The sequence below is a fragment of the Camelus bactrianus genome, chromosome 15, assembly GCF_048773025.1.
Source record: "Camelus bactrianus isolate YW-2024 breed Bactrian camel chromosome 15, ASM4877302v1, whole genome shotgun sequence".
NCBI lineage: Eukaryota > Metazoa > Chordata > Mammalia > Artiodactyla > Camelidae > Camelus > Camelus bactrianus.
This window is the reverse complement of record NC_133553.1, coordinates 46,846,595-46,872,233: the sequence shown is the minus strand read 5'-3', so window position 1 is coordinate 46,872,233 and position 25,639 is coordinate 46,846,595. Positions and strand designations below refer to the sequence as shown.

At 45.1% G+C, this 25,639-nt stretch overlaps 1 protein-coding gene across 4 annotated transcripts; it reads left to right on the top strand.

Moving 5' to 3' along the window:
• Positions 1-134: 134 nt before the first annotated feature.
• Positions 135-24,406, top strand: MCFD2 (multiple coagulation factor deficiency 2, ER cargo receptor complex subunit). 4 transcript variants are annotated; one of them, XM_045504876.2, is made up of 4 exons: positions 139-1,577; positions 20,412-20,572; positions 21,425-21,584; positions 22,992-24,406. In XM_045504876.2, the coding sequence occupies exons 2-4, from the start codon at positions 20,424-20,426 to the stop codon at positions 23,118-23,120; spliced, it is 438 nt and encodes a 145-aa protein (XP_045360832.1). In that variant the 5' UTR covers positions 139-1,577; positions 20,412-20,423; the 3' UTR covers positions 23,121-24,406. The 4 variants fall into 4 exon arrangements, with proteins under 4 accessions (XP_074197200.1, XP_045360832.1, XP_010966043.1 ...); XM_010967741.3 differs by lacking the exon at positions 139-1,577 and adding an exon at positions 14,507-14,620; XM_045504875.2 differs by lacking the exon at positions 139-1,577 and adding an exon at positions 14,540-14,665.
• The last annotated feature ends 1,233 nt before the right edge of the window (positions 24,407-25,639 follow it).

The following is a 25,639-nucleotide window of genomic DNA, read 5'->3' as shown; positions in this document are numbered from 1 at the left end:
CAGCTGCTGCCACAGTCCCCGCCCCGGGCCGGGGCGTCGCCGGTTGCGGACCCGCCCCCGGCGGCGGCACCAGCTCCGTGGGGGCGTGGCGCGGCCTCGGCGAGCCCGGGGCGCGGGCAGCCAACGCGGCCACAGCAGCCAGGCGCGCGCTGGGCGCTCGCGGCCGCACCGGGGCCAGCCCCGCGCCGCCGCCGTGGATGACGACGATTCGGCACTCACTTTAATGCTGTCCGGAGCCCCGGCGCTCGGGGGCGCCTCGCTCTCCGCCCCCTCCCCATCCCATCGGGGCTCTTGGCCTGGGAGACACCCGCCCTGACCACCCGGCTTTGTATGGTGGCCCCGTCACTACGGCTGTCTCCGGCACGTCACAAATCCGGGGAGAGGCCGGCCGGCTGGTCGCTCCTGACTCCGAGGGCGAGCCTCACTGGGAGCCGCCGGCCGCCGCCCTGGTCCCACACTGCTAGGCCTTGCGGGCCTTGCGGGACACCCCCGGGCTACTTGGGACAACACCAGCCGGTTCCAAGACCCGCGACTCTCCGGACGCCTCTGCTCCGAGAGGCTTGTACTTTCTTTTTTAAGAGCGGAGTTCCTCTTTCCAACTTGTCTCTCCCCACCCCAACTGGCTGACCTCTGCGGAATCCTGTTGCCCTGGTTTTAAACTGTTACTCCAACTTGGTATTTACTAATTTTTAAATTCTGATGTCTAAAGACTATGATCAAAGCTGTACACAGCTCTTAGCAGCGCTTAGCCCGCTGCTGTGGAGGGTACTAAGAAGTTCAAAGGATTACAGGGCGGCCTGGAAGGAAGAGGCCGGAGAACACCCTCTGCCTGAGATCTGTTATGGTGGCCCTGCCTCCGGACGGCTTACAGTCCAGTGTGGGGATGGAGGCCATCACGCAATAAATCACTGCAAGACCAAAACAGCAAACCAAAACTATTTAAGTGACATAGTACGTGGCACAGATGGAAGACTTCAGAAGACGGTAGAGTCAGAGCAAGCTTTTAAGTTTGGACCCCTAAGAGTTAGAAGGTATCCACCTTCCTTCTCAACCACTACCTGATGTATGACCTTGGGAGTGAGCTTCACCGCTTTCAGTGTCAGGAGACCCTGCTTTGTGCTTCTGGACAACTGTAACCTTGGGAAGTTATCATCAAGCGGAGCTCAGGCTCCTGGGCCCTTTACCTGCGCAGCCACAACAGGTTATCTGTTGAAGGCAGCCTTCCTGCCCGTCCCCCATCTACCCCCTGGATACTCTCTTCTCTAGGTTCCAGATGCAGCTCCATTCCTTGCTTGGGGGGCAGAATTCCTCATCTTGGCTGCTGCTCTGAGCTCCCAGAGGCCAGGAGGCAGATGAAGGACAATGAGGATAGCTCTGGCGGTTAACTAGTTTACACAAACGCCTCCTCCTGTCAACTGCTCTAGCTGGCTTTTGGTTATCCCTTGGCTGCCCTTGCTGGTCACCAGAACTGGATTTCATTTGGAGACAGCTGTGTGTGTCCTCTGGGTGAGGGTGGCCTGAAGACAACCTGGTGATTTGCCCCAGAGTCAGCCCTGGGACAGACAAAAGCAGAGTTGGTAAGAGGAATCCTGACACAATCAGGAAATGTTCTCTCCTCCCTCTTTTCTCTCCAATCCTTTGCCAATTCCCGCCCCCATTTTGCCAGACTCCAGGGGACTAACTGAAGGGGAATTACTGCCTGTTTCTTTGACAGGTGCACCAATATCTGTGTGAGCATAGGGCGTGGGAGGGAAGAACACAGCATTATGGTTAAAACTTATGCGCTGCCCCTCAGTGCTTCGGAACACAAGCCAGACCCCTTCACTGCTCTTTTCCAGCAGAGACAAGACCCCAGCCTACCAGTGTTCAGCATTTTACAAGGGAGTAAGAGACTGTAAGAACAAGAACTGAGAACCACCATAACTGAATCAGTAATATTTGCCAAAATCAATGGCAATAGGATATGTGGTGGTGGTTTTTATTTTTTGATAATCTGGAATCTTTCAGGTGAACGTTTAGGACAAATTCTGATAAAGACTGCTGTCATTTGCCAGTTCAAAAATGCTACCAAAATAACTTGCTGATCAGACAAAGCTGAGTTCATTGCTTACCAGAGTGAGGGAGACTACTAACTTGACAGACTTTGTAGCATATCAGGGAAAGTAAGGAAGTTTACAGGAGCTAAATCGACTTGCTGAGAAATGTATTTTCAGGGAGCAACAAAGATGGTACGTGGTGAGGGACTACCGGATTTAAAGGAGGCTCTGAAACCAAGCCAATGGTTCAGATGCTGCCCCTCTGTTAAGTGGGAGGCTCTTGCCACTGGATTACAAGAGGCTAAGCTATTTGTCTTTATTCTCATGAGGTTAAGGGCTTGGTGACATCTTGGATTTACTTACAGGTTGAGAGGTTTATCATGTTTAGTTAGGCCCCAAATGGGAGGATATTGAACAGCTCATTTGAACTCACAAAAAACAAGTTCATGTTTGTTCCCAGAGAAAAGGTTTGGTTACCAAGGACTTGGGTAAGTCAAATAGTGATGTGGGAGTTTCAGAAAAGTTGGGAATACCCTGCCTGCAGTGGCCGGTGAGAGTCAGGAATCCTCATAACTGTCTCTTAGTTGGCCGGGAACCTTTTGCACAGCTGGTTGTCTGGAGTAAGAGGTTTACCTCCATGGGATAAATCTTGTCTTAAGTCATGTACTTTCCTTTGACAAATTGTTAACTTCCCTCTGGAACCTGTATGCCCGCTCTGAGCTAAAAGAGTAAGCAGAGAGATGAATCCACTTTAGAGCTCACCTCATCTTTGGAACACAGAAGATTGTTCACATGTTGGATTAGAATAGGATCACAAGACAGTTTCAAGCTCTGGAGGTCCTGGGTGGGGACTTGTGAAAAGTAGGAAGGCACCAAAGAAACTGAGGCATAGTGGTCCAGGTTTGTCACTGGTTTTCCCTGAAAAGGACAAATATTAACTTTTGATTTAAAGAGACATCAAAGAAAGCACAACATAGCTCTACAATTGTACAGCACAGAGTCAGTTTCCTTAGGTCTTGAGGATAAAATAGTATTTGAGTTTGGTTCTGAGGGGAAGCAAAGAGCGACTTACTTACGGCCCCGGGGGACCTAAGTGAATCTATACTCCTGCCTACAGGATTTTTGACTGGGGGGATGGGAGTGTCACAAAGACTAGGACAAGGTATGAAGACTCCTTTCTCTTTCAGGCTTTTGATGATTAGTTTTATTTCTCCTTCAGTACCTTGTTTTACAGGTTATTGTGCAAGTTTAGGTAGAGGTTTCTGTGGGTCAGTCTGAACCTTGAGGGGTTTAGTTTCAGTAGAGTATCAGTAGAATTGTTTGCCCACAAGAGAGCTTCAATCTATGCTTCATTTACACGCAAAAGTACTGGTAAATCAATATCCACAATGGCCAGAACCTCATTATGAATACGGAGGTCCTCAGGGACTGGAAGGAAGAGGCCACCAGGAGAGCGCTTAATGTTTCAATCCATTCACACAGTAAATCCCTTGCTGTAAAGTTAATGAGTTGTGGTGTCACAAAGGAGAAAAGAACATTCCTTGGTTAAAAGTTCAAGGCTGTTGGTTAGGCCCTGGGCCTACAGAAAGTGTGGTGAGGATTAGTAGACGCCTGACAGAGTAGTTTGTTGACTCCAAGGAAAAGGTTGTCCAGATGGTCCCTGATTTATGATGGTTTGACTTTCCAAACTTTAAGATGGTAGGAAAGTGATATGAGCCCAGTAGAAACCGCACTTTGAATTTTTATCTTTTCCCTGGGCTAGTGATAGGAGGTGAGATCCTCTCTTGTGATGTGGGTAGGGCAGTGAACCACAGTTCCCAGCCAGCCACGAGATCATGAGGGAAAACAACCAATACACTTACAGCCATTCTAAACCCAGAAGACTGTTCTGTTTTTCACTCAGTACAGTATTCAATAAATTACAAGAGATATTCAACACTTTATTGTAAAATAGGCTTTGTGTTAGGTGATTTTGCCCAACTGTAGGCTAAATTCTGAGCACATTTAAGGTAGGCGAGGCTAAGCTATAAGTAGGTTAGGTTAATTAAATGCAGTTTTGAATTATGATATTTTCAACTTATGATGGGTTGAGGAAGATCTATATAATTGTGCTCAGGTTTAAGGTTGATATTATTGTGACCATATTGATACAGGAAAATGGGGCACGAGAAGACGGTCGTGTCCCAAGTCTCGGTTGAGTCCCTGGGACGCGCCCCGCCAAGTGAGGGTCCTTGGCTTCACACAAGAAAGAATTTAAGAGCAAGCCATAGTAGAGTGAAGGTAGATTTATTCAGAGAGATGCACACTCCATAGACAGAGTGTAGGTATCTCAGAAGGCAAGAGATTTGAGAGAGGCCGTGGAGTGCAAGGCTGTTAGTTTTTGCGGGCTTGGTAACTTCATATGCTAACAAATGGGAGGATTATTCCAAATACTTTGGGGAAGGGGCTGGGATTCCCAGGAATTAGGCCATCACCCACTTTTTGGCCTTTTATGGTTAGCCTCAGAACCAGCGCGGCACCTGTGGGAGTGACATTTAGTATGCTAATACATTACAATGAGCATATAATGAAGCTCAAGGTCTACTGGGAGTTGAATCTTCTGCTATCTTGGTACTAATTGCTGTGTCGTTCTTTTAATGGTTGTGCCCTGCCCGCTTCCCTCCTGTCTCAATATCAATCAAAATTTATAAGATTGTCTTTTAATTTTTAGAGAAATGTTTCCTTGTGGGTTTAAGGGTAGAATGGGAAATTGAACACCTTCAATGATAACTTTCTTTTTTTTTTTCTTTTTCCTTTAGTTTCTTAGTTATAGAGCTCTTTCAAAATAGCTCAAGGTTTTGGAGGTTTGACCTTGGGGCTATTTCCCATCCTATTTTTTGCTTGCATATTAAATCCCCAATTTCTGTTTGAAGCCATTCACAAAAGGTAAGAGGGAGAGCCACGGTCACATCTGCTTTAGGATTTACAACTGAATGCTGTCCCTATCCCTAAAGTCTCCGTCAGCCTTCTCTCTCTTTGGCTTGAAGAACTGAATCAGACCACAATCTGTCTTCACAGGAAAGACAGAGGATAGCCTCCAAAAGACCTTGACCCACACCTGCAGCTTCTCTAAATTCCTTCTCTAATCACTATGCAATTCAAGGTCTTTTCAGTCATTGTTGGCAGTCTTCCCATTCTGACTGTTTCATTGAACTTTTTGCAACATATGAACTGTGGTATATATCTGGCCACCCTGGAGTATATGTCCCTCAAACTATCCTAAATTCCTCTGCAGTGTTCTATCTTGTCTAAGCCTTGGAGAGTCTTTGACAATGGCCTTCAGCTGAGAATGAAACCAGAGCTTAAAATTAACCATAAGAGGTTTTCTCTGTGCTGAAGGAGATTTACCTTAAAGAGGTAAGTGAGGTTTGGGGTATCTAGCTGGCCAGGAGGGAAGGAGAGGGTAGGTCAGAGAGAGAGAGATGGAGCAGCAGGAGATGGAAAACGTGGGATGGAAGAAGAGGAATAATGTGTTTGAGTAGCAGTTTGGGGGTATCTAAAAGACAGTTTTAAGTTCTAATTTTTCTTTTGAAAAGAATCTGTTAAGGAAGTAATTCTGGAATCCAGTTTCTTTTGGAGGCTTCCTCATGCTAACGAAAAAATGAAGACTACTGAATGTTTGGAATTGTTCCCTTTTTCTTCCAAAGCACTTCTCAAGTGAATAACTTCTTTCATATCAAAAGTTCTTATAGGGGCCATTCTGAATTATCCTTGGTGAAATGATGCTATTTAGAAAGATAAGTGCACAAATTTGGGCAATAGCATAAATACAGATAAGCCGAAGTTGGGCCCAAGGAAGGCATGGACTGGGGTTTATATTAAGAGAACTCCATGAGAGCTTTGGACTGTCAGTCAAGAGTTGCTTGTGCATCCCGTGGCTCAGGGCCTCTCAGCCTCACAGCTAGACCTTATCCAACTGCAACTGATGAATTTATAGTTCCCACCAGGTGAAGGGTGTGGAGAGATCTCCGCTGAACCAAATTCTCACAGACAAAACAAGTCTCAGGAAAGTTCTCATAGGGTGTTGATCAGTGGCCTGAGACAAAATTTTTCACTGGGCTGGCTTAGGGACAGATTTATCAGGACCCACACCTGCCCTCTTCACCATAAACTTTATTCTTCTAGATGCACAACAATAAGTGACCAGGACAGATACAAACAGTAGCTTGGTTAGTAATAAGGTGGATATCCACCAAGGAGAAAAGACTTTCAAGTACACTCAGGTAATCAAAGAATTCCTTTAAAGGATTCCTCATTGCTGAGAAATAAAATGGACTCATTATCTGGGAAGCTCAATAAAAAGGAGACTTAAAAAAAGAAATTGGCACTCAGGCCCAGTGCAAGCCTTACATCTCTCACTAGTGAAGCCCAAAAGACCCCCGAAGGGCTTGAGGGCCTCAGAGGAGCACGCTGTTTCAGAGTCAGGGGTCTTGCACTGCAGTGGTGAAGGGGGTCTCCACTGGATCTCAGTGAGCCTCCGTAACTGAATGGTGGCTCCCTGAAAAAAACCATCAGAACAGCTTTATGATAACACAAGTCTGAGTTCGTTCTTATTACAGGAAGGAAGAACACTACTCTGCAAAGTCATGGTAGCATCTAGATTGGGGAGACAAAGTCGGATTATTTATGAAGTGTTGGGATCTATTTGAAGGTAGCTTTTCCAGTGAGGGGGCTTGATTAGGACCCGGGCAAGAATCATGATACAATAATTGAAGGTTGCTGGGTAGGGCAAGGTGAGGGTTTTGAGGTAAGAGTTTCAAAAAGTCTTAGAGAGTAGAGTGGTTGGATCCTAACTATCGAAAAGTTGCAGTTTATTTAAACAGTTTTTCTTCTTGAAATTTCTGCAAAAAATGATGGTTACAACTTTTACCATCCCGGACAAGAGTTTCCTGCAATAAAAAAATCACATCAGTGTCAACAGTGAGCTGTCTAGGTGTTTGGTTCTTCCTGTGCACCGACTCAACCCCTTGCCTCCATCAAATCACTCTTGTTTATACTGGTTATTACAGTGGCAGTGAGTCATTAGGCCATCCAGAGGTGGAGGAAGCCTGATGGGATGTCCTCCTCACCTACCACTCCAGCTGCTTCTTTCACACTATTGGATTTGCCATTTGGCATCTCCAAGGGCCCTGCATTCCCAACAAGAACCCTAAAAATACTCAATCTGAATGTAAATTAAACTTTTGGTTCACAGTCAACAGTTTTTTCGTCCACTCAGATCATCAGGGTATGTAATGTAAAGCACAGTGACAAACTACCTCCCCCGTCTTCTATAGTGACGTAGCCCAAACCCTTGTATATGGAAACCAAGTTTTACTTATTACCATGATTATTGGCTCATAGCATTTCTAGTCCATGATGTAACTCACGTCATAATTATCAGTGCTGTGGACTGGCAGCCAAACCAGCCCTCCTAGAATGTTGACATGAATTCTGCCAGGGGCTGGCTTGTATAGTCTCATTTTGAATTGTCCCCTTTGTGGTTATCTTGAGCTTTTTATGCCCTGGGATGATGCATATTAGTAAGATTCAGGATGGGATTTCATTGTTTAAAGGAGGGGAGGGAACAGGATTGTGAAAGGGCCAAGTGACTTGATGTTCTAAGGTAGGTCCTTGTCAGGCAAGTCAATCTTAGTGAAGAGTGCATAGGAAAATGGACAAGCTGGAAAGTAATCTTTATCTAAAACTACCTGTGCCTTGGCACCCTTGGGATGTCTGCACATATCCTCTAGTACTCATGCGCTGTATGAACAGTGATGTATCATTATAATGGAATGGAGAGTTTAAAAAAATTTTTTAAATCACCAACTCTGAATTTAAAATTCTTGGCTCAAATCACAGTCAGAGCCTCTTAAAATGTCCTAAAAGATCTCTTTCCTCTTAGAGCTGCTGAACATAAGCAGCTAAAATCCAGATTCAGAGTCTGATACCATGGGAACCCATGTTACAACATAAGATGAATTTACAAACTGTCGACTTAAAAAAATGTACAATGTAAAAAAGTTGTGAGTTAAGTTTTATTCAGGGAACTTACTGAGGACTATAGCCTAAGAAACTGCCTCATGGTTGCTCTGAGGAGACTGCTCTGAAGAGGCAGGGGAGAAGCCAGTATATATATAAATTTTTTGGCTGGGAAATACCTGTGGTCAGGTATACATCTTGGTAAAAGATTACTGCTAATCACAAAGAACAGATATCTAGGGTGGGGGATATAGCTTGAATGGTAGAGTGTATGTTTAGCATGCACAAAGTCTTGGGTTCAATACCCAGTACCTCCATTAACAAAAATTAATTAGTTAATTAAAAAAAATAAAGAACAGATATCTATGTCTGGGAAGATGCAAGAATCTGGAGTCATTGAAATTTCTCCTCAGATATGCATCTTAATTATCTAGGGGCCCAGATATTCAAAGCACACAATGTTTCATCCTGATTTTCCATCCTGAATTCTGCTCAGGGTGCACTGTTGGTGGACAGCTGCAGTGGGTTATGACCCTCTTTGTTCTTTTTGTTTACACAACGAATGTCTCTTATGAGAAAGTTATGGCATTGATTAAGAACATATGGGACCTAGTAGGGAGGGTGTAGCTCAGTGGTAGAGTGCATACCTAGCATGCACAAGGTCCTGGGTTCAGTCCCCAGTACCTCCATTAAAATAAATAAATAGTAAAATTGAAAAACCTAATTACCTCCCCCCCTACAAAAAAAAAAAAACTTCCCCTCTAAAAAAACAAAATAATATTCAATATCTTGTAATAACCTTTAATGAAAAAGAATATGAATATGGGGGGAAGGGTATAGCTCAGTGTTAGAGCACATGCTTAGCATGCATGAGGTCCTGGGTTCAATCCTCAGTACCTCCATTAAAAATAAATAAATAAAGCTAGTTACCACCCCTCTTCAAAAAATAACATTAAAAAAAAAAAAAAAAGAACATACGGGACCTTGGGAATTAGAATGGTGGAATCTAGGTGGATTTCAATCCGAGTACCTGGAATTCCTCACTGACTCTCCCTTCCCATAAAGGCAGTTTCTTCATTCCTTCCATCCTCTGATCCCTTGCTGTTACTCTGTTATCTGAGGCAGCAAGAAGCCAGTTGGCAGGGGAGGCTAAGAAATGCAATGCACTATAGGGGAAGAGTGAGGAATGGCTCTGAAAGCAAATACACCCAGGACGGGACGGCCCCCAGGCTTCCTGCATGTGCTGCTAAAGTCTGAAGTCCTGCCATGGCCTCTCATTGTCAGGTGAATCTACTTTGTATTCTCCTCGTCACAACCAATCACCAGCTCTTATCTGGTTGTTCTCACACCTGTCCCCATTAGAGGGCTTTGGAATTCTTGCTTTCTTTGGCTGAACCATGCTGCAGCTCGAGGGATTGAGGGCTTGAGGATGCTCTCAGGCCCATCTTCCTAGACATCACCCTCAGTATTACTTCTCCAATGTCCAGGTCCCATACTGGACCCCATGGAGCTCGCCATATCCTGGAAAACACCCATCATGAGCCCTTGGGCAGAATCTTAAAGGGATTCTGCCCCAAAGAGTGTCTGTTGGACTGCTCAGGGCACCCAGATATTGAGAGAGGACCAGGAGCCTTCTGAAAGAGAGGTGCTGCCATGTCAGGGGAACTGCAGGGAGAGCTCCTGAAGGGAATCAGGCAGAAGCACTCGTGAGTGAATCAGCATCACATGTCAGTCAAACAGAGGGGGAGGAAGAGCCGACTTATTGTACCAGTTTAGTGAGAACCTCCTTATCCCCCTTACCACTCTCCACTCCATCACCCCCAACCCTACTCAACCCTGATGTGGTCATAAGAGTAGCTAGCAAGCAGGAGAAGATTTGGTGATGGAGAGAGAGGAACTTGGTTTTTTATTAGACAACTTTCTGTTCTATTTTTTTCTAGCCACATTCAAGTGTAACTTAGATGCAAAAAAAATTTTTAATGAAATTTCAAGAAATGCACATTAACCATTGTAAACCAGCAAATAATTATGCAGATTGTACCATTCTCCATGAACAAGCTCCAATTTCATCTGAGCCTTCCACTCAGGCCAGAAAGTCTTCTATCTCCCCTAGGCAGCTTGCTTTCCCAATTATGCAATGATGATTCCAAACTCTGACCCACTCCATCTACCTGCCCTTCCCCCAATCACAGCATTCTCAGAAAATAGCCATGCCGCCCAAATTTCAGGCTAACACCCCTCTGGGCTTTGTATCCATTCTTTCCTGCCTCCTCAAGAACCTGCTTCTTTCCATTTTGTCCACTCTGCTCTTTTCCATCTCATCTTTGCTGGCTCCTTCCCAAAAGGATTTAAACATGCACAAAGCCCTCCAACTTAAAGACAACCTTCTGGATCCTGTGTCCCCCTCTAGCTACTTTCCTTTCCCTCGTAGCCAATGCTCGAAAGGCTTGCCCAAGCTTGCTGTACCGTCTTACCTACCAGCCACTCACCACCCACTGTACTTTGGGTACCACCAAGAACTCCACAAAAACTGCTGAGTCCCTAGTGACCTCCCACTGATAAATCCAGTTCACATTTGAGTCCACACCTTGCTTGACCTCTGTATCACTTAGGAATGCTTTGGACTGCAAGTTAACTCTCTTAGAGTGGCTGAAACAAATAGAAGTTCTCTGCACATAACAGGGTACCTGGAAGTAAGCAGCTGCTGGTGCTAGTTCAGTGGCCCCACAGCACTGGAGCAACCTTTCTGAAATACTCCCCCACTCCCCTTCATGGCTGAGGATGACAGCTGAGGGGCTATGTCCCCATTCGGGGCTGGAGGAAGGGGAAAGGTCTGCACCCACCCCTTGTCTCTTTTATCAGAGAATCAAAAGATTTCCCAAGTTCCCCTTATGTCTCATTGCCAAGAACTGTGTCACCTGTCCATCTAGCTGAAAAAAAAAATGGGGAAGTGAGTGTTTAACATTTTTCAGTCTTTATTGTGGAGACAGACAGGAGATAAGGGTGTTGAAAATGGAAACTGAGCTATTATTCACTTTCACTCACCAGCGTTGGCCTGGTGTAGCTCCTTGGTTACCTCAAACCCATCCACACCCCTCTTTCCCACAGACACATATGACACGGTGGGGCACTCACTCAACCAGCTCCTACATACAGCTTGGAGTCCAGGAACTCTGTGTACTCGGCAGGTCCCTCTTTCTGGTCCAGATGTAGCTTCTCATGGTCTGGTGATTTAAACTACAGGACAGATTCACTTTCTGGTGAAACGAGAAAGATAGAAGTGTTGGAGAGAATGGGGAACAATAAAACAACCATATGCTCTTGCTGGAGTAAACTGACACAGTGGAGGCAATTCAAAACAAAGCAGGTGGATAGAGATGCCACCTGTAGTCCATCTTTGCTACCTGGGGCCTCTACCTTATCTGCTGATAAAGCTGCCTCTTCACTGTCTCCATTTGTGCTGGGTTTAGCTTGGATAATCAAAGAAAATTGTTTATTTCAACCCGGCAAGGCTCTAAATTGTAGGACTCTGGCCACTTAGGTTGTAAGCTGCAGGTAAGATGTTCTTCTCTTACCAAGGCCTTATTTTCTTTAATCTCAGCTTTCAAATCAGTTATCTGTAATCTGGACTTGCCACTCTCTTGAAGGACTTGGCTGAAAGCTACTTTAAAAAAAAACACAGAACAAAACCCCAACATTCACAAATGGTCTATATTGTTCCTGAGAGTTCTCCTGCAATACAACTTTGGTTGGCATGTAGGTTTTTTCCAAGGTCCGGCAAGTGACAGCAGTTGGACAGTGTCACTACTGCTTAACAAATTGGTCACCAACTTCCCAATTTGGAACAGTCTTCACCTCTGGCTACCTTAACCTTCAGTTAGCCAATTCCACATTTTAGTGTCTGTTCTTCGTGTCCTAAATCTGGCACCAAATTATCTGCCTGTTACAAATGCATTCAGCTACAAGTTATAAAACACCTATAAGTGGCTTGAACAAATTTATCTCTCAGAAACTAGAATGGGGCAAGGATGGAGGCAGGGAGGTCAATTAGGAAGTTCTCACAGTAGTCTAGGTAGCAGCCAATGGTCTCTTGGATGTCAATTATACCTTAATAAAGTTGCAGAGGGGAAGAATAGCTCCTAGAACTTGGCTTGAACAACTAAATGGATGGCGGTGACATTCACTAAAATGGACAGAACAAAGAGGTATATGTTTGGGGTTGAAAATTAATTGGGGGGGCAAGTTAAGTTTGAGATGCCAGTTAGACATTCATGTGGAGATGTCAAGTTGTTTAGAGGAGTTAGAACTTTATAGGCAGAGGTCATTGTTAGAGATATAACTTTTGGAGTCAACTGCTTGTAAATGATACCTAAAACCATAAGTCTAGGTTGACTAGAAGATGAGAAGTCAGTGAAAGAACCCAAGAAAGAATAGCCAGTAAGGTGGGAAAAGGACCAAGAGTGCCTGGCAGCAGAAAACAAGAGAAGAAAATGTTTCAAAGTAGTAATGGCCAACTGTGATAAATAGTACTGAGAAGGCAAGTAACAGAGAACAAGAAGGTACAACGGAAATTGCATGGAGATTACAGTTTTAGTAGCATTGTGGGGAAGAAACCAGAAAGCAAGATTATACAAATGAATGGGAATAGTCTATTAGAGAAGTAGCAATTGGTGATTCAAGAGAGAAATGACACAGGGTAAGAGCCACAGAAAAAGTGGGAGCATTGGTTAAACAGAATGAGAACGTGTTATCCATCTATCAGACACTGAGCTTGTTAAAGGAAGAAACCGTGTCTTATTTGTATTTATGTCTCTGGTAACTCCCAGCACAGTGCCTAGTACATAGTAGGTATTCAAGAAATGTTACTGAATTAATGAATAAATGAGCAAATGGAAGTATGGATGGATGGCAGATGCAGGGCTTGAAAATGAACTAACTCAAACTAACTCAAACTTCAGAGTAAGGAAAGGAGGAGTCTTGAATAGGCTTTCTTCAGGAACTTTGGGGTCCTGGGATTTCTCTCTGGGATAGGGTTGACAGATTTCAAACTCAGATGAAGGTGGGAGGAGGAATGTGTCACTGTCAATGGCAGTGGCCTTGGTCAACTTGTGAGGCCCTGATCTACTAGAGCAGACTGCAGGGAGGGTTCTGGGATCATCTACTAACTTAACCACTTCCTTTCTTTCCCTGTCTCTCCCTTTCTGAGTTCAGGCTCATATGAAAAATAATTATGTATCTTTATGGACACAGATGGGAGAACGGATTTTGAAAATGACAGTCCCAAATTCATTTATTCATATGGTCAATAGACATTCACTGAATGACAGTCTTGTATAGGAGGAAAAGCATAAGGGCAGAGTTATGCAGGGCTTATCAATTTTTTTCTTTTGTTAATGGGTCTTTTTTTTTTGAAGAGCTTTGTCCTCTCTTGAATGATAGCTGATTTCGCAAACTGCACAAGTAAGATGGTGTTTGAACTGGGCTGCCCATAAAGTCTTGGTGGGACTCAGATATGAGTAAATGTGTATGCAGATGATGCAGCTTTTTGCATAGAGCAAGCAGAAGCTGCAGAAAGGCCAACCTTGGAAATGTGGGATCCAAGGCCAGCTACAGCATTTCTGACCTTTTCATTAGGAGAGGAATTAAGATTCCTATTGCTGACTGAAAGAAAAAAGCACAACATAAAAGTTGTGAGTTAAGCTTTATTTAGGGGACTTACTGAGAACTACAGCTAAGGAGACAGCTTCTCAGATAGCTTTGAGGAATTGCTCTAAAGAGGTAACGGAGGAGCCAGGATATATATGAACTCTTGAGGGTAAAAACGTAGTCAAGCATCAAAAGATTACTGCTAGTCACAAAGAATACATACCTCAAGTTAATGATTTTAGCGCTCTTCTATGTATAAGAAGGTGCAAGAACCTGGGGTTATTTGAAATTTTCCATTAGATATGGCTCTTAACTGTCTAAGGGCCAATATACCCAAAGCACAGAGTATTTCCTGTTTTTCTCCACCCTGAATTCGCCTCAGGGTGGACAACTGCAGTGGCTATAGATCCTTATAGAACTGGAATGGCAAGCAACATTTTTTTCTTTACACTATTATCTTCCCAATTTGCAGTCAGTCAGAGGAACCCAGGAACCTGTAAATGTGGAGGCAGAGGTGGAGCTGTAAGCCAGCTTTGGCGCCCGCCCCAACCACATTCGGCATCCTACCTCCTCGCCCTTCCTGGGGGATTCTGGGGTTGCCTAGCAACCTGCCGAGACCCTGGGGGTTCAGGTAGCCGAATTCAGCTCCAGCCCACTGTCGCCCTTGGGAAGGTAGGCAGAAAAAAAGCCTCCAACCGGCCCCTCCTGGGCCTGAGCCCGTTACACGTGGAATCACCCCAGCTGCCCACACTGCCAGGCGCCGAGCAGGGGCGGGGCTCCGTGGCGCCAATGGGCGGGCAGAAGGGAGCGCGCGTGCGCATAGCGGGTGGGGAGGGGGCGGGGCCGAGAAAAGGCCTTCTGAGGACGGGGGCTGGCGAGGCTCACGCCGGAGGGCTTCGCGTCTGGAGAAAGCTGTTTAGTGTCCCGTAGCAGCGAGGGTGAGTGAACCAGGGAGCAGCCGCGGTGGGCCTGCGGCCTGTGAGGTCTGTGACCCAACGTTGGAGGAGGGGGTCTGCGGGGTGGCTTTCAGCGGGGTGGGATCCCAGAGTGCCTTCGTGGGGCTCGGGGCTTCGGGCTCAGGTTGGAGGCAGGAGCGGCCGGGGTAAGTGGACTTGGTCCCCAGCAGCCTTGGGAAGCTAGCCGACTAGCAGCCGAGCCTCTCTCCCGGGGCAAAAGCCGCAGGGGTTTTAAAATGCGTGGTGGGCCCGGCCGGGACCGACCTCTGCCCTCTCGGAGGACCTGCGGCGGACCTGCGCACGGCCCTGAGCCCTTACTCTCCGTCTGCCGCTAGTACCCCGTCTCCCTCTGGGGAGACGACAGACTCGTCCTGTCTGCCAGTGAGCCTGGCCAGGCTGTGCGGGGGCGGGGGCAGCTTGCATTCCCCTCTTGTATTCCCTGTCTGGGCATCCACCATCTACCCAGTTGCCCAAGCCAGAAACCTGGGCGTCGTTCTCACCCTCTGCACTCTTTACCCACTCACATCGAATCCATCACAAATCTCTCTTGGGACACCCACTTCTCCACGCCCGGTCCCTCTGCTCTCGCTAGTTCAGGCCGTCGTCATCTCTCTCCTGGACTATCTCAGTAGCCTCCGGACTGGTCACCTGTATCCCTTCCCCATCCTCTATAGTTTATGTATGGAAAGCCAGAGCGATGGTCTTGAAACACAAATCCGAACAGGTCACCAGACCCCTCTCCCCGTTGCCTTACTGCCCTTCCGTGGATTCCCATTGCTCATCCAAGTTCTTGAACAGGGCTTTACAAGGCCCTTCACCACCTGCCCTCTTTTTCCTTTACTCTAACTTGTCCATCACTATACTGTCTTCAATTATATTGAACCCTTTTTAGTTCCTGAATTCTACCAAGTTACTTCTAGGCTTAGGTGTTTGTTACATTATGTTTCCTCTGCCTGAGGTGCTATCCTTTAATTGCAAGAATAATCCTTCATGTGTTAAGACAGGAATGGGTTGGGGCTTTGTGATACCCGATAGTTGTCTTATTTACTCATCTCTCTTTTCCATGACGTGGTAATATGTGTGATAGGAGACTCTCTGTCACAGTCCTAATCTCAGTACCTAGCTCAGTACCAAGCTGTTCGCGAAGAATTAGTTAAATGTATAAATGAAGCATGGCAGCTCCTTGGGCTCTCCAAATGAACAAATAGATGAAGTTATTAAATGCTCGTTTTTTGAGAACCAGTTCTCAATCCCCAACCTGTGTAGAGGTTTCTTTGGCCTAGGAACTTGGTTCTTTTCTTGCCTTCAGTCCAGGACTATAGCTGTTTTAATTGGGGAAGTACCAGTCAGAGTTTTTCTTTGGCTTTGACTCCAAGTACAGGATGTCTGGATGTTGGTGAGCATGGCTACCTTGAGTTTGAATTCTTAACTGAGGGCCCCAGCATGAGAGAGAAGTTGCGAACAGCAGCTGTGATTTCTTCGGGAGGAAGGCTGATTCCAAACTCTTCCATGATAGTAGGACTAAGGACACAATGAGAGGGAGGGTGGGCCAGGCCAAACCACTGGTGGGAGGGCTCCGAAGGGAAGTTATTTTTCTAGCTTAGGTCAGATCCTCTATGATAGGGAACAACATACCAAGGTGCCAGGACCCACCACCCTAATTCAGACATGAACGTGTGCTATGCCCAGGTCAGCTCAGTACTTGCTGATAAATTCAGTAGGCTAAAGGAGAGACGGAAAATGGGTTCCTGTCTCTCACAGGAGGAGGAAAAGAGAAAAACAAAAGGAGAACAATATATGAGCATATGTTAAGGCCAAGCGAGTGTGAGAGACTGCAGACTGAGGTCAGAGGAGGAAACAGTTGGTCTTGGCAGGAAGAACCCCGAGATGACATTTGAATTGGGCCTGGGAGGAATAGAGAGGACTGAGAGATGGAACCAATGGGAGCAAATGCTCTGGGCTTGGAAGAGGCTGCTGGAGCGGTGAGGGAAGCCCTGCTAAGTCAGGGCACTGCGGGAGCCCACTGCTGACCCTGTTCTGTGCTTCCCTCCCAGGACGGCCTGACGCTTCTCCTTGTGAAGGATCTCAAAGTGAGGGTTGTGTTCAGAAGTCTTTTTCAGAAATCTCTCTTCCTTTGGATTTTCTTCCAGCCTGGCCTTTATAATTTCTCAAAGGCCTGTGAGCCCAGAACTCCTGGGGCTTATCTGCCAAACTCTGTTGTGGCCTTGAGCTAAATAGTTGGACTGCAGATGATGCAACTTGTGTTTGGCGGAAGGGAGTTGCTTATATTTCCTTTTCAATGTGAGCAGTTTAATTTGTTAGGTGGCAGTCAGATTCCCCGTTCTCATTGTAGCACTCGTAGGGGGGAGTTTCTTTTCTGTATTTGTAGATTTAGCTTTTGTTGTCTTCTGATGGTTAGAAAACTGTGACAGCAAACAAAAATGGGATAAGTCCAAAAAGGATGATCCTTGGCCTTTATCCTGCCTCTCTTGAAGAGGGGATGATTTGGAGCCAAAGTTACTGTATTGCCAGTCACTTGGTTGCTTTTTGGTGTTATTTGAATAGAACCTCTTTCCTCTCCCTGCCCCTCTCCCCATCTGATATTCTAAGCATCCAACCACATAGTTACAGGAAATGGTGCCATGAGTCCAGTGACCACCTACCTCTACTATCTGATAAATATCTCCAAAAAATGTTTTATCCTCAATTACAATGACATCAAAACTTGGCAACATATCTGTGAAGGTGGTAATCCCCCCTAACCCCCAAGGACCATGGCACACAGGCTGAGAACCACTAGCCTCTGTGCCAGGCACTGTGCCCCATGCTGGGAATGTGGATCTGGTCCCCATGCCACAGAGCCCCGTCCAGCTGGGGGCACTAACAGGTAATCAGCAAGGTCAAGGATGCATGCAGAGCTGTTGTAAGTGATGGACAGGACCCTTCTGAGGGAAACACTTAGGAGCATATGGGAAGGATGCCTGAACCAGACTGGGAACTGAAGAAGGCTTGCTGGGGAAGGAGACATTAACACATATGAATCTGAAAGGCTTGGTTGGAACTGGCTTCCCCTTCTGGTGCCTCCTGACCCAGAACTCTATGGAATGTGCTCAGAACAAGTCATTCTGCTCTGATCAGGGCAGTCTCTGTTGAGAGTAACTTGAGACCTTGTTTTCTGGTACCAGGTAGAGTGGCAGTGGCCTCATCAGAGTCCGGACACTTTTATTTAGTAAAATTGGAGTATAGTTTCTGGCTGTTCCTTAATTATTTTCTAGAGATGAGAGTTAATTGGAATGCCCTTTTTTATTCCATCCATATAGTACTGGAACAAAATTATGGCATGAATTGAAAATTAAGTAAATATTTGTAAAGAAAAAACATGTTTATAGTAGAAATTTTAGAAGTAATAGAAAAGTAAAGAGAAGAAAAATCAAAATCTCTCCTAATCTCATAATTCAGAAAATAATCTTTGTTAATAGCTTTTAATCATTGTTTTGTGTATGAGGAAGATACATACATTGTTTTGTTTACTATTGCAATGAATTATTCTTTACAGAATTTTGTAGCCTACTCTTTCTCTTGATATATACTGAACATCTTTTTCTATTATTAACTATGATAGATTGCATTATGATGTCCCTATTCATTAGTAAGATTACTCATTTTTGAAAAAAATTAATTTATTTTTATTGATGTATAGTCAGTTTACAATATTGTGTCAATTTCTGATGTACAGCACAATGTTTCAGTCGTACATATACATACATATATTCCTTTTCATATTCTTTTTCATTATACATTACTATAAGATATTGAATATAGTTCCCTGTACTATACAACATAAACTTGTTGTTTATCTATTTTATATATAGTAGTTAGTATCTACAAATCTCAAACTCCCAATTTATCCTTTCCCACCCTCTTTCCCTCCTGGTAACCATGTTTGTTCTCTGTCTGTGAGTCTGTTTCTGTTTTGTAAATAAGTTCATTTGTGCCTTTATTTTTTAGATTCCACATATAAGTGATATCATATGGTATTTTTCTTTCTCTTTCTGACTTACTGCACTAAGAATTATGATCTCCATGGCCATCCATGTTGCTGCAAATGGCATTATTTTGTTATTCTTCATGGCTGAGTTGTATTCCAGTGTATGTATACACCACATCTTCTTTATCTAGTCATCTGTCGATGGACATTTAGGTTGTTTCCATGTATTGGCTGTTGTAACAGTGCTGCTTAGGTGCTCCTTTTTTGCACCCTAGAAGTGACTGTTGTCTCCTTAGGGAAGATACTGCTGACAGGTCAAGTGGGTTTGAGAAATTTTCTTAAACATTGTGGGGATGGCATTCTTCTGGGGTCCTACCCCGCAGAGCCTTTTGGGGTGGTGAGAGGGCCTGCAGCACCCATCCTCCTCAGCCCCAGGAACAGAGCCGAGATGGCGGCAGCTTCAGAACAGAGCTCTATGAGGCGTATGCGAGGGCGTGACCAGTACCTCATGCTTTCTCACTGCTGTGGGTTTTGTGGCTGCCGTTGGCCCATTAGAAACGACTGGTCCTTGTTATCCAGGGAAGTGAATGTGTCAGTGAGGTCTTTTCTTTGTGTTGTGTGGAGGTCTCCTGGCTGTCTTCACCTTCCTTTTTGAGGTCAGTCTGTAAGCCCCTGGAAGGACCAGGACTTTCAGTTGAACAGGAGTTAATAAAGGCCTGCCTGCGCCCTGGTGGGGTACGGATGGGGACCAAGCACTCCTGCCTCGGGGAGCTTGCAGTGTAGCTGACCATGTCTTCTTGTTGACCACAATTCCAAGTCTGGCCAAACCCCGCAAGTACTTGATGGAACCTAATTTCTATGGAACTCTCCTCTCCAGGGCTCTTTCACTGCGGTTCAGTCACTTGCCTCTGTCACAGCCCCGGAAGATGGCCAAGGCAGGGATTAATGTCCTCTATTCCAAGTCCACTGCCGCAGGCCTTGATCTAACCTGCCTCATCTCCTCCCTCAACTCCTGTCTCTGGTCTTGCTCCGTGAAATACCTTCCCCGCCACGCTGTCAGATGAGCCATTCTGAAACCAAGCTCCCGTTCATGCATCCTCAGCAGCTCCCGTTTATCTCGGGAAACGTCAGCCCCCTTGGCCTAGTGTGCAAAGCCACATCCAGAACGGCCCAGTCAGCCTTTGCAGCCTGCTGCCCGCTGTTCCATCTGCTTCAGACCCTCTAGGCTTCTGCCCGACTGGACCACTTGGAGTTTCTTTGCCACGTGTCTGCACGGACCCCTCTGCTCGCACCTCCCCTCAGTCCTTCAGTCTTGCACGTCCTCTGCGCGCTCATCCACCCGGGCCAGCTGAGGTGTCCCCACCTTCTCTGATTTTCCCTCGCCCAAAGGAAATTTCTTTCTCTGACCCCTTAGAGGGTTTTGTCTTTCTTTAGTACACCTCATTTTCCACCTTTATTAGTGTTCTTGGTAGGAAGTATTTCTCTCACCATACTGCAAGCTACTTGTAGGCAGAAATAATCTTCAAATCCCTGTAAACGCTCAGTGGGTTGCTTGGCATTCTGAAGGTGCTTCAGGAAATGTCTTGGACCTACTCGTTTGAGTGATGGGGACCTGGAGTGCCCAAGGTCACCCGCAGTCTGGTGGCAGAGCTGGCCTGGGCCCAGTCCTCTTCTTCTCCAGCCTTGTCCCTTCACCAGGGTCCCCAGGAGCAGACAGTGTCAAGCCTTGAGAGAACCTCAGCTCTGGTGTTCTTGCCTTCATCTTCTGTGTTCCCCACCTCCCAGGTACCGGTGACCATGAGAGCTCTGCGGCTGCTCAGAACCTCCTTCCTGTGCTGCCTGCTCTGGGCCTTTTGTGCCCCAGGTGCCAGGGCTGAGGAGCCTGGGGCCAGCTTCTCCCACCCCGGCAGCATGGGCCTGGATAAGAACACAGTGCACGACCAAGAGTACGTATCAGCCAGGGCTGTGGTCCAGCGGCCTCCCTGTCTGCAGCTTTTTCTTTCTGCTATTTGTATGACCTCTTGATATTTTTCAAGGATGGTATTTATTCCTTATCGTCATCTGTAAGTCAAGTATTCTTTTTTCATCATCATATCACAGATGGAGGATCTTGAGGCCCAAAAAGGGTAGGTGACTTGCCTGAATTCATTCTCTCTCTCTTTCATTATAGACAGACAGACAGACACACACACACACCCACACACACACACACACACACGGCCAGTGGTAGTGGCAGAGTCCAGAATAGAACTAAGTTTTCTTGCCTCTGACAAGACCTTTTTCTTCTTTTTATTGGTACATTCAAACATTGAATCATTTGTTGCAACTTTTGCCCTGGGTCAGTTAACCTCACATATTATACTTTGTTATCCTTTCATTTATTTATTTTTAGAGGAGGTACTGAGGATTGAACCCAGGACCTCATGCATGCTAAGCATGCACTCTACCTCTTGAGCTATACCCTCCCCTATACTTTGTTATCCTTGAATTGCTTTAAGAAAAAACAAATTTAATAGCTCCCCAAAGTGTTGTAACAACACTCTAATAATAAAAAGGAAAAAACACCCATAATTTTACCAGCAGAACAGATGAACTGTTTAATTTTTCTTCCCTGGTCCTTTCATGGCCTTGCCTTTATCTGTCATCTTTGAGTGTGGTCTGCCACTGTTTCTGTTTGTTTTTTGGGGGATGAATAAACTTTAAGATCTTGAACTTTGCAGAGTCCTTATAATTTGGTAAGGACTGGTATGATCCCAGCATAGCTGCCAAGTGGTCTGAGTCTCACTGTTGGTTTTTAGGCATATCATGGAGCATCTAGAAGGCGTCATCAACAAACCAGAGGCGGAGATGTCTCCACAAGAACTGCAGCTCCATTATTTCAAAATGCATGATTATGACGGCAATAATTTGCTTGACGGCCTAGAACTCTCTACAGCCATCACTCATGTCCATAAGGAGGTAGGTCAGGCAGCCACTCAGTGGGCAGCGTCTTGGAAGGGCTTCCCTTTGGTAATTCAGTCCCCTATCCTGATGACTTCCTCTGTCTTGTGCAGCAATATTGCTGCTTCTCCTTCTTCTGCTCACCCTCTGCTCTGCCTCTTTTCCTGTTCGGCTGTCCTCACAAAGGGTGACCGGCTGAGGCAAAAGCCCCAGAGCCCTGTATCTTTAGCAAGTTTCTCAGGCATTTCTGTTGCACATCAGAGGATGAGGACCAGAACCTGTAAGGCAGGCCACATTCAAAATGCAGAGCAGGGGAGAAGGTGTATCATTTGAGAAGAATGGTGAATCAGAACCAAGGGATCGAGGAACTTGGTGATAATTGAGGGTCTGGGTGACCCTGTGCAGTGCTTGTAGTTTACAAAGCATTTTCCGGTAGGGTAGAGATCTCCTTTGATCTTTGCAACAGCCTGGGAGAAGGCTGGGACCAGCCTTGTTATTACCTTCATTTTAGAGGTGAGAAAACTGAAATCCAGATGTCTCCAAAACGTCTCCAAATCTGATGTCTGTCCCTCTCTGGCACACACAGCTTCGAGAGGGGAGGAGAGGCAAAACTGGGGAGGTGCATGTGTTCACTCTGGCCACCAGGAGAACCGATCTGAGTTGGCTTTGAAGGCGGTGGGGAGTGCAGACAGCTCTGGGCAGGAGGCAGGCATGACTAGCGTTTGCCGTGGGAGGCAGACTGTTGGGTGCGAGGAGAGACTGGCGTCAGGGAGAGGAACTGGGGTTTAGCAGCCCTGGTAGGCAAGGATGGCAGTGGCAATAGAGGAAAGGGGGCACGCAGAAGTGGCAGAAGAGGAATCAGCCAAGGACATGAACAGCGTTAGCTCAGTGGTGGGCACCATGAGCCCTGCCACACCTGCTTCTGGAGCAGAAATGCCTTCACCTCTAAGAGCATAATGGGGTCTACTAGTGGGCAGTGCCTTCTTCCTCTTGTTCTGACCCTGAGATGTTGTTCAGCGTGGACTGTTTCCACTTTAGCAGAGCTGACCCAGGGAAGGGCTGGGCTGTGAGCTTTTCCTTAAGATGGGTTGTGGGTCCTTGGAACCTGTGAAGCTCAGAATTCTGTATAAGCCGGACTCAGCTTTCTGCAATGAACATGTATTACTTTTGTAATGAGAAAAGGATGAAAAGTAATTTTTAAAAGGAATGATCAAGGGCCTCCATTGATTACATCAGCCTTTTAAGTGGCAAATATCATTTCTAAATTGGGTTATTGTGAATTGACTCTGTATCTGATAGTTTGTGGATTCCTAGAAGTAGCCACATACTACATTTGAAGGAGTTTATGGACATTTTGTTTTGGACATTAACCAAGTACTTCCAGTAAAAGGTGCAGCTCATCATTGTCAAATTTGTAACTTGTAGGAAGGGAGTGAACAGGGACAAATGAGCGAAGATGAACTGATCAAGTTAATAGATGGTGTTTTGAGAGACGACGACAAGAACAACGACGGATACATCGACTATGCCGAGTTTGCAAAGTCACTGCAGTAGATGGGATTTGGCCACCTCCTGGTTATATGCGAATGTGACCCACTGTAATGTGACTGGACACTTCTGGTAATGCAAAATAACTCATTTCCAAAGCACTGCTACGGTATTTTGGGAAAAATCTGTAGCAATTTGTTAACACTGGGGTGAGAAAGAGGAATCAAGAGAAATAAAAGAGGAAAAATGGGACATGTTGTGGTCCCCAAGAACTGTTAAATCTCTTATTCGACAAGGGCTTGATTAAAGAATCCTTTTAAGAATATTGGCTATTGGAGCTGAGCACTCAGGAACTTGACGGAAGAGTACTTCCAGGCTCTTGGTTTTAATTCATGCTACTTGAAAAGTAAGATGAGCTTTGCTAACTGGACACACTTTTCAGTAACAGTGAAGGAGTGGAGTGAATGCCAAATGTTTCCCCTACTGGGTCCTGTTTCTTCAGGTAAACATGGTCAGTAGCCTGTAAAGTGCTCTTGGCCTAAAGAATAACTTGCTCTGGGCACTTTGGAAATGACACACCACTGACCTAAGTCATTAACCTTTTTCAGTTTTTCAATATCTTATAAAACTACTGCCACAATCTTAGACTTTCTTTCTTTCATGTCTCTTTCAACCTAGGAGAGACCTCAAATCTAAAAGTGTTCTCTACTTCTAATCATTAGCAAACGTTTTAGCTTTCTAAATATTTATATTTAACTCTCGTTTCTAGGGTTTTGTTTTTGCAGTTTAGAAACTATTAGGAAATGTAAGGACTTTATCCCTTCTGCTTGATACAGCAGGGATGAACTAGTAGCCGGTCTAGCCTAAGTGAGAAGTGAAGAGATTCTTTACCAGGCACAGTGATCAACCTGATACACATTAGATTGAGAAGTAATGTTTAAATGACCTCATCTAGCCTGAATACATGAATTCTTTCAGATCAGGAAAGATTAGAAAAAGAAGCCAAAAAACTCTTAACAGTGTGAATCTCAATAGTAATTGAAATGAGAAGCAGCAACAGGTTTATTGGCTGTAACGGAAAGGCTGTGATAAGAAACCTGAAATGATGGTTGAATGGGGAAAAAAAAACTGCATAAAATTTGCTGTAAGATATATAGAGACTTATTTTCTTTCTTAAAATATTCTTATAAGAAAACATATAAGTATTTGTAAAAATGGTTTCCTGTGGCAAGTATTTGTGCAATCAAAGCTGAGTTGTAAACTATTCTTGTAATATCGAGTTATTTTGAAAGATTTATATAATGAATTCTGGATATATGACCAATAAAACTGAAGAAACAAAAGGAAGAGCAGTTGATATTGTCCACAGAGGCTGCTTCTCCTACCACATGAAGGGTTGGTTGGCTTAATGCAGATGTTTACATGTGCCTTCTCCATCCCAGGTGCTGTGACCTCCCCCAGCTCTACCTTGTTCCTCTCTGCAGGGGCAGATTCCCAGTATTCAAAGTCACTTTCTCCCTTTAGGCATCTTTTTTCCCTCTGAATGAAATCACTTTTTGGACCTTTCTTCTCCGGCCAAGTTCAGATTATGACGGCATTCTCCAGCTTAGGAAAATACAGTGTTTTCTCCTTGAGTCTGGTGACTATTTTTCCTTTGCCAGAAAATTTAATTAGATAGCATTACTGAAAGTGTCCCAGGCCCAAGCAAAAAGCGCAGTCTCCTCTGGCTTTTTGGAAGTGACACTTTGTTCTGCCAGTTGCAAAGTGAGCAAGGGAAGAAATTCCCATTGCCTTCCTCCCGACCCCGAGCCCTGACCAAGACCCTGGATCTTGCGCTGACCCTTCTCATCCAGAGGAACTTAGATAACAAGTGAGAATGTTCTAGTTTGTGGTGTTAAAAATTACATTGTGGTGTCTCTGTGTCTAAAGCCTTTTCTATCTTTACTGTTATTTCCTGAGGAAACAATTACTGAGGTTTGACTAATTTTAAGCCATGGTAAGTACTGCTAAATTGCTGTTCTCGGGAAGTTGGGCTAATTAATACTCATCACCATTGTATATAAAGAGCTGTTTCCTTTAGCTAGACCCATAGCATATCCCAACAAGTTTCCCTAAACCTAGAGCAACCAGACATCAGTGCTTTTTAATTTTTGCTTAGAATAGCACAATCCACACCAGTGTTATATATCTACCTACCATTTGTTCATTTGCGGATTCATTTCTTGGGTATTAGTTATGTGTTTGTCATCTAACCTCTCTGGTCTAGTTTTTGGATTTCAGTACCTCCTGGAAGAGAGGAAAAAGAGAAAAGCCTTTCATCATAGGCCAGGCTTCTCTTGAAGATGCTGAGGGGAACACAGAAATATTTTTGCACAGCATCTCCAATAAAAATAAAAGCTAAATTACATTTCAACTTTAAGAGGGAATCCATTATATCAAGGACTCAACCAAATATCTAGCATTTCACCAGGGAATTAGCAGAAACTATTATGAGACATTATGTCTGAACTTTTTGGACATCAAAAAAAAAAAAAAATACAGGACTTTTGCTTTTGGGAAAATGGAGTAGACACACTTCTCTATTC